The 8,436-nt window shown below is 48.2% G+C and overlaps 1 protein-coding gene across 12 annotated transcripts in view; it reads left to right on the forward strand.

Moving 5' to 3' along the window:
- The window catches only part of MYCBP2 (MYC binding protein 2), a 3,160,061-nt gene extending 3,152,088 nt beyond the window's left edge, over positions 1-7,973 (forward strand). For all 12 annotated transcript variants that reach the window (XM_069639721.1, XM_069639717.1, XM_069639718.1 and 9 more), the window contains one exon: positions 7,087-7,973. In XM_069639721.1, the coding sequence (XP_069495822.1) occupies positions 7,087-7,202 (116 nt within the window). In that variant the 3' untranslated portion in view covers positions 7,203-7,973. The remainder of the gene's footprint in view (positions 1-7,086) is intronic.
- Positions 7,974-8,436: the final 463 nt, after the last annotated feature.

The raw sequence follows: 8,436 nt of genomic DNA on the forward strand, positions 1-8,436 counted from the left end.
TACCCATGTTCAATAGGTATTACTGCTTGAATTCTGTGTGCGGTTAGGACACTCATTTTGGCAGAGCTGTCCTTGAGTTTTCTCGTTCAGATAGTGTCCTTTTTATCCTTCCTCCCTCCAGGCCTAGATTTTGCTTTAGGAGTCTATCAAAGATGAGGAATCCATGGGAGAAAAGAATCCATTTTATATATATATTTCTGAGGCTTGTGGAATCTGCTTAGATCACATGCTGTGCATAGGCCGACATCTAGTGGAAGCTGCGGAGTATTACAGTTTGTTTTTCGAAACTCGAAAATGGGCGTCGACACAGGCGTGCCAGTAATACTATCCCTAGTGTGACGTCCACTGTACCCAAGATCCCTCACGCGTCTAGGATCCTCAGATTGCTTTTTTCCGCCATACTGGTCGGAAGCATCTTGCGGAGTTCCCTGGCCTTAGCCATACTTTTGCTAATTATTGAAGTTAAAATTATTTATTTACATCCTTCCCCACCCCAACGTCGACCCTCGACACTCGACGACGGCTGGAGAAGACATCGACCGTCGGCTGCTGCACGACGGATCTGGGCCTCGGAAGGCCGCTGGCCTCGGCCCGGGCCTAGTAGGCCGCTGGCCTCGGCCCTGCAAGTAGGGAGAGTGGGGGGTGGTACATACTCTTCACTCTTGGTATATAGGTACACCTTATATATTTCCTACACTTACCAGCCCGCTGCCTCAAGGTGCGTATGGAGGGTACCCCTTTCCAATTCTGCCCCAAGTGCAACCGCAAATACCCTTGGGTCGACAGGCACGCCACGTGCAATCTCTGCTTGCCGAGGGACCACCCCGAAGCGAACTGCAGAGCGTGTAGTAGGTTTAAGCCTAAGACACTTAAGGACCGTTCGACAAAGCGTTGGGCCCACCACGCCAGGCAGGCGGCCATGGCAGCGGAGGGCGCCTTCAGCGATGGCAGCGACGCCGTACTTTCGGACGGCGAGGGCATTACGGCGTCGAAAGACTGCCGAGCGCAGGTCCCCGACCTCGGAAGGTTGTCCGGCAGGGCGGCTATGGGGAAGACCCCCGGCGACGCAAGCGCTACACACCCTACACACACTAAGCACACTAAGTCCAACCGAACCTCGACGACGTCGACTTCTCGGAAAGAGGCACAGATAGAACGGTCCGAATCGGTGTCCTCTGGGCGCTCTCGATCGAGATCGCCGCATGACGCAAGGCAATCATCCACTCTTGCCAAGAGTGCCTCGCTCCCTAGATTAACGGAAGTTCGATCGTCGGAAGACGAAGACGACTTCCACCCCCAGGCCGCGCTCCAGGAGACCGAGGCCGCAGTTTACACCAGCGAGGCCCCACGCTTAAAACAAGGTACCTCTCCCGACCCTCGACGCCAGGCGTCGAAAGTCTCTGGGGCCTCCAAGGGGCAGGGAAAACATTTTTCCACGCACGGGGAGGGGGGGAAACAGCGGAAAGCACAGCCTTCCACTCCTGTAAGACCATCCTTCCACCCTAAGCAGACAGACAAACATAAATCTACTGGGACATCAACATCCAGCAAGGCTACCCTTGATAAGTCCTCTAAGTTGCCTACTAAAGCCATACCCTGTTCCAAAGAATGGTCCAGTGAAGACATAGACAGGGTCATGTCAAGGATGTCTTCCTTAGCTGATTTTTATGACAAGAACCCAGAACATTTCCTTTCGTATGACCCTCAAGGGGCCACACCCTCAGGCTCCTCTGATCCTATCCCCTAAGTAAAAAGGCCCGGTTCGAAAGACCTGAACCCTTCGAGGTGCAGCCTTACTCTACTCCATACTCTACTCCACACCCCAGATACCAAGGACAGCCTTTCCCTGAAGGGGACCAGGAGTTTACAATTATGGAGGAACAAACCGGGACTGAATACTATGCGGATGATGAGGACCTGGAGGAGGTGGAAGACGAGCAGGAAATTTACAGAGTAGATTCCCCGGTAGAAAGCGAAGCCCCAGTTACCGACTCGCCAGTTGATAACCAGCCCCTCCTTAATGAAGTTCTCGCTCGCGCGGCAGAACATTTTCACATCGACACCCACGGTGTACAGGAGGAAAGGGACTTCGCAGAAGAGTTGGTGGGAGAAAGGAGGCCGGTCGCTCAAACCATCCCTATCCTTAAATCCATCCAACGTAGAATAGATCCATCCCTGGTGAATCCAAACCTCACCAGAGCCGTCAACCCCAGAGTCGAAAAACTTTTTCGGGCAGCCCAGTCTGACCCTCTTTATATAAGAGGACAGCTTAAACCAGACTCCCTAGTAGTTACCAACACTCGGAAGAGGGCTGGGACACCCTTATCGTCATCAGAAGCTCCTCCCGACAAGGAGAGCAAAAGACTATACGGGTTTGGCAGGAAGGTAGCCTCAACGTCCGCCTACCAAGCAAGGATTGCAAACTCCACCACCCTGTTGGCAAGTTACAACTGCCACCAATGGGAAGAGGTCGCGGCGCTCATAGCCTCTGCTCCTGAACCGTTAAAGGGCCAGTTGGCTCGGATCTCGGCAGAAGGGAGAGCCGTGTCTGGTTGCATATTAAAAGCAACTTTCGACGCCGCGGACAACGCAGGAAGATTGATAGCAGAAGGTACTGTTATCAAGAGACATGCGTGGTTACGGCAGTCGGGGTTCAAAACAGAAACACAGGCTTCATTAATAGACAAGCCGGTGGAACCCGATCTATTGTTTGGGAAAGCGGTCGAAGACGCACTTAAGAATGCCAAGGACGAGTACGAGACTCTCAAATCCCTTGGCCAGCTTACCAACAAACCCCTAACCAGAGGGGGAACAGTAATTTTTGTCGCCCACGCGGCCAAAATTCACAAAGAGGCAACTATGCCCAAGGACAGGGTACACAATGGAACAACAACCAGCAGTCTACCCAGAGTTACGGCAGGGGTAACAAAAGAGGTCGTGGAAGAGGCAGAGGCAGCCCCAACAAGGGAGGTGGCACGCCTCCACCAAAGCAGTGACGCTCAGTTCAGGGTCCCTTCTCACGCAACCCCAGTAGGGGGACGCATTTCCAACTTCTCCCAGGCTTGGGAAGGGATCACCTCAGACAGATGGGTGCTGTCAACAGTGTCCACAGGATATTGTATAGAATTACTGCAGCGTCCCCGGAACCACCCTCCACGACAAAGAGTACACTCCTTAGAACATCAGAAGATCCTTCTCGAGGAGATCGCCATTCTGCTAGAAAAGGACGCGATAGAACTCGTCCCAGGACACCAGGTAAACAAGGGTATCTATTCAACTTACTTCCTTGTGCCAAAGAAAGATTTAACAATGCGCCCAGTATTGGACTTACGGCCTGCCAACAAGCATGTCAAGCCCCAAAAATTCCATATGACCACGTGACAAAGAGGTAATCCCCCTCCTAAAAAAGGGGGATTACATGGCAACCTTGGATATGAAAGATGCTTATTTTCATATTTCCATGCTCCCAGCCCACAGAAAATACTTGCGCTTCAAGGTAGACAGTCGCCACTACCAATTCAAGGTACTGCCCTTCGGGATAGCTTCAGCACCAAGGGTGTTCACCAAGGTACTGGCGGTGGCAGCTGCACACCTACGCAGGGAGGCAATCCCAGTGTACCCTTATCTGGACGACTGGCTCATAAAGGGGGAAACCCCAGGACTTTGCAGGTCAAACATTCAGAGGACTATCGACCTCCTCCACGAATTAGGCTTCTCTATCAACGAGAAGAAGTCAAGTCTGGTGCCAAGCACCTCAAAACAGTTCCTAGGAGCAATCCTAGATTCTCAGAAAGGGTTGACCTTCCCTTCGGAAGAGAGAATTCGGAATATACTACTGCAAATTCCACATTATCAGTCAGGTCAACAAATAACGGTACGCAAAGCAATGCGGTTACTGGGCATGATGGCGTCATGCATTTACCTGGTCCCCCACGCGCGTCTGCGCATGCGTCCCATGCAGGAATGGTTGGCGAAACAGTGGTCTCAGGCAAGTGGTCAGTGGGACGATCTAGTGGTCGTTTCGCCAACACTCGTACAGAGCTTACACTGGTGGACAAGAGAGAATCTCGCAAGGGGAAAACCCTTTTACGATCCCGAAGTACAGGCAGTGGTGACTACAGATGCATGCCTGACTGGGTGGCGAGCTCACCATCTCCACCACACAGCTCAGGGTCTCTGGTCTCACTCAGTAGCCAAGAACCACATCAACCTGCTAGAGCTTCTGGCAGTATTCCGAGCGCTTCGGGCGTTCGAGCCCCATCTGCTAAACTTGTCGGTGCAGATCCGGACGGACAGCACGACAGCCATGTTCTATTTGAACAAACAAGGAGGGACTCGTTCGCCAAATCTGTCCAAGCTTGCCCAGAAAATCTGGATATGGGCACTCAAACGGAACATCTTCCTGTCATCACAACATGTTCCAGGGGAGCTCAATTCCCTAGCGGATGCCCTAAGCAGAGACTCCCTCCCAGAGGAACACGAATGGGTCCTTCACAGAGATATCGTAGAAGATCTCTTCTCTCAGTGGGGTTTCCCCACTATAGACCTATTCGCCACAAGCGAAAACAAACAATGCCCAGGATTTGCATCCAGGTTCCCCCAGCCAGACTCCCAAGGGAACGCCCTGTGGATGAACTGGTCAGGGATGTTTGCGTACGCTTTTCCACCAACTCCTCTCATCAGGAAGGTGGTGTACAAGATGAACAAGGAATCGATGACGCTCATCCTAGTTGCTCCCATGTGGGCGAGACAACCATGGTTTCCACACCTACGCAAGATGGCGGTGTGCGAGCCCATCAAACTCCCAGCCTGGTACAACCTACTGTCCCAGCAACAAGGTCAAACAGTGCACCAGGAACCCAACTCAATGAACCTGGCAGCATGGCTCCTGAGGTCATAGAGTTTGGCCATCTCAATTTACCACAGAGGTGTATGGACATCCTAAAAGAATCCAGGAAACCAAACACAAGGCACTGTTATTTTGATATTTGGTGCCAGAATAAACAAATCAACCCAGTTGATTGCACTCCTTCCAACGTTGTGACATACATGCTCCACCTGCTGGATGCAGGATTGGTTTTTAACTCTCTGAAAGTACACCTGGCAGCCCTCTCGGCTTACACCACATCCCATAACAAGGTGTCGTGGTGGAAAGTACCAGTAGTTAAAGCCTTCATGGAAGGAGTAAAGAGACTTCACCCTCCTATTTCGAACCCACCGCCAGGATGGGACCTTAATGTGGTGCTAGCTAAGCTCATGGGCCCCCCTTTCGAACCCATGCATAAAAGTAGTCTCAAACACCTGACTTATAAAACGGCCTTCTTAGTAGCCATTACCTCTATAAGAAGGGTCAGTGAAATTCAGGCTCTGTCAGTGCAGGATCCTTTCTTTACTATCCACAAAGACAAACTTGTTTTACGCACACACCCTAGGTTCTCACCTAAATTTATATCAAAGTTCCATGTAAACCAGTCCATCGAGCTTCCGGCTTTCTTCCAGAACCCACAAAGCTCGGCTGAGGTGAAACTACACACCCTAGATGTGCGTAGGGCGGTCCTCTACTATGTAAATAAAACCAGACCGCTAAGGAAAACAGATCAACTGTTTGTCTCCGTAGCTACAGGCTAAAGGCGCTATCTCGAAGTGGATTATCAACTGTATACAGCTGTGTTACTCTCTTTCTGAAAAAACTCTGCCTTTTACGCCAAGTGCCCACTCTACTAGAGGCATTGGGGCCACTCTGGCTTTCATTGCAAATGTTCCCCTCGACACCATTTGCAAAGCAGCTACTTGGAGCTCTATTCACACTTTTACTCAGCATTACTGCATTGACACTCATTCCAAGACAGATACACAAGTGGGACAAGCGGTTCTAAGACACCTGTTTGCTCATGACCCTTCTCACATCCCACCTCCTTCTTCTGGTGCTGCTCGCTAATCTATGCACAGCATGTGATCTAAGCAGATTCCACAAGCCTCAGAAGGGATACATTACTCACCGTAATCGTATTTCTGATGCTTGTATCTGCTTAGATTCACATGCGACCCACCCTTCCTCCCCTCCGAGAGAAGGCGCATGATTGCTTGTAGTCTTACCTTTCTGTCTATCTGCTTGGATTATCTGTACTCACGCTACTCCTCATGCTTCCTCATGTCAGAAAAAATACAATCTGAGGATCCTAGATGCGTGAGGGATCTTGGGTACAGTGGACGTCACACTAGGGATAGTATTACTGGCACGCCTGTGTCGACGCCCATTTTCGAGTTTCGAAAAACAAACTGTAATACTCCGCAGCTTCCACTAGATGTCGGCCTATGCACAGCATGTGAATCTAAGCAGATACAAGCATCAGAAATACGATTACGGTGAGTAATGTATCCCATATATATATATATATATATATATATATATATATATATATATATATATATATATAGCCCTGCCATCCTGGTAAGGCGCATGATCGCCTCAGGCAGAGCCTTGCTGCACCCCCTGGCGGCGGAAAAGTTTCCAAAGAGCAGCTGTGTGTGTGTGTATATACACCCTGCCCCATTACCTTACTTTAGTTTCACCCTTTTCCCCTTGCACTCTGACACTGAGGGTCCGCAGAACCAAGGTGTACTACCTATTCACCAAGAGAGGCAGGTAGAGAGGGTGATGATGAAATTCTTGGGAGGAACATCCATCAGAAGGAACATTACTGAGAGGTAAGTCATTTGTTCTGCTAATGGATTCTTTCCTCCCATGGATTCCTCATCTTTGATGGACTCCTAAAGCAAAATGTAGGCCTTGCTGCACGCCCTGGCGGCGGGAAAGTTTCCAAAGAGCAGCTGCTCTGGGAGATTAATCTCAAAGATGAGAAATCCATAAAAGGAACATCCATCAGAAACATTTGTCTATGTATACAGTTTGTTACTCTGTGACTTTCACTTTGGGAAGGAATTGGGACGCTTGAATTGTTAAATAATGTGTGGCAAGAAGGGATATTGCTTGAGGAAAAAAGTCAGCAGAATCAGTACCTTTTTGATAATGTTACTGTATCAATAACAACAAACTTTTAAAAGGTTCCATTTCTTTTTTTGCAGGTCCCAAAGGCAAACAGCTTGAAGGAACGGAGTGTCCGCTTCATGTTGTCCACCCACCTACTGGCGAAGAATTTGCCCTGGGCTGTGGGGTGTGCCGAAATGCCCATACATTTTAGACTTGTATTTTTGAAGGAATGCAAGGGAAGTGAAAAAGAAAACGGTGCATAGTGGCCCTGTGGCGCCCAGTGGAACCCACTCCGCAGGCAGAGTAAGGACGGGACCACGTCGCAACGCAAGTGTAGGAAGCTTTGCCATTTGCAAGAAGGATGCCAAAAACCTTGTACATAATTCTTGCTCAAAGACAGGCTTTTTCTCAAATAAGACATTAACACTTGTGAGGTGTTTGCATGTGGCCATTAGTCATTGGCTATGAAGCATTGGGCACTTAAAAATGACTGATCTAACGATAACCCTGGAAAAGGTTCTTCACATCCAAGGACTGTTAGAGGAGATGTGGACCTTTAAAGAGAAGGCAACAAAAAATCATTGATTAATGTATAATGGATTTTGTACAATTGTAACTGCATCACGGGTGGGGAAAAAGATAAATATTCTGGATGATTTCCTAGACTGTTATAAAAGAAAATTGTGTTAGGAAGACATCTAAATGAAAGCAGTATCGCGCTGTATATAAAGATATCAATGTTTGTCCTGTATAAGAATTATTACAACAGCAGTTTTATTTAAACTTCTGGGTTACGTTTGAGCCTGACATTTTAATGAAGTGCAATACTGAGTGTGCCTCATATCTTGCAGCTGTAAACATAATGGAATGTACATGTTAATAAAGCCACTGTACATTTTTATACAGTGACCGGTCTGGTGGATGTTAAGGATTTTATTTAAGAGAAATGACTTAAAAAATAAATCATGTTATTTGACAGGAATTCCTCTTTTCTGAACTGTTTATTTGTACAAATTCACCACTAAATGTATATTGTATGAACCCCGGATGTATATTTGAAATTGGGCTAATAGCTGCAACATTTTAAAAAGAGCAGCAGTTTAGGTATTAACTCAGTTCTCTTTATTTGTATTTTAATGTACTGCTTTGCTTTACATTGAAGGCTAAAATAATAGGTTTAAAGAAATCTCACTCAGAACTTGACTTGAAATCATCTATACACAGGTTATACTTGTACATCCCGTCCTCTTTCCTCCATACTGTATGGGTGTCCCTCCCTGGGGACGGGAGACGGAACCTTTTTCACCAGAAAAACCACCTTCCCCTTTAAATTTAGAGGCGCAGCCCTGGGAGCATGCGCTACCTGACTCCGCCCACATTGAAGGCTAAAATAATAGGTTTAAAGAAATCTCACTCAGAACTTGACTTGAAATCATCTATACACA

Source organism: Ambystoma mexicanum, chromosome 7q (genome assembly GCF_040938575.1).
Source record: "Ambystoma mexicanum isolate Mex_15411 chromosome 7q, UKY_AmexF1_1, whole genome shotgun sequence".
Taxonomy (NCBI): domain Eukaryota; kingdom Metazoa; phylum Chordata; class Amphibia; order Caudata; family Ambystomatidae; genus Ambystoma; species Ambystoma mexicanum.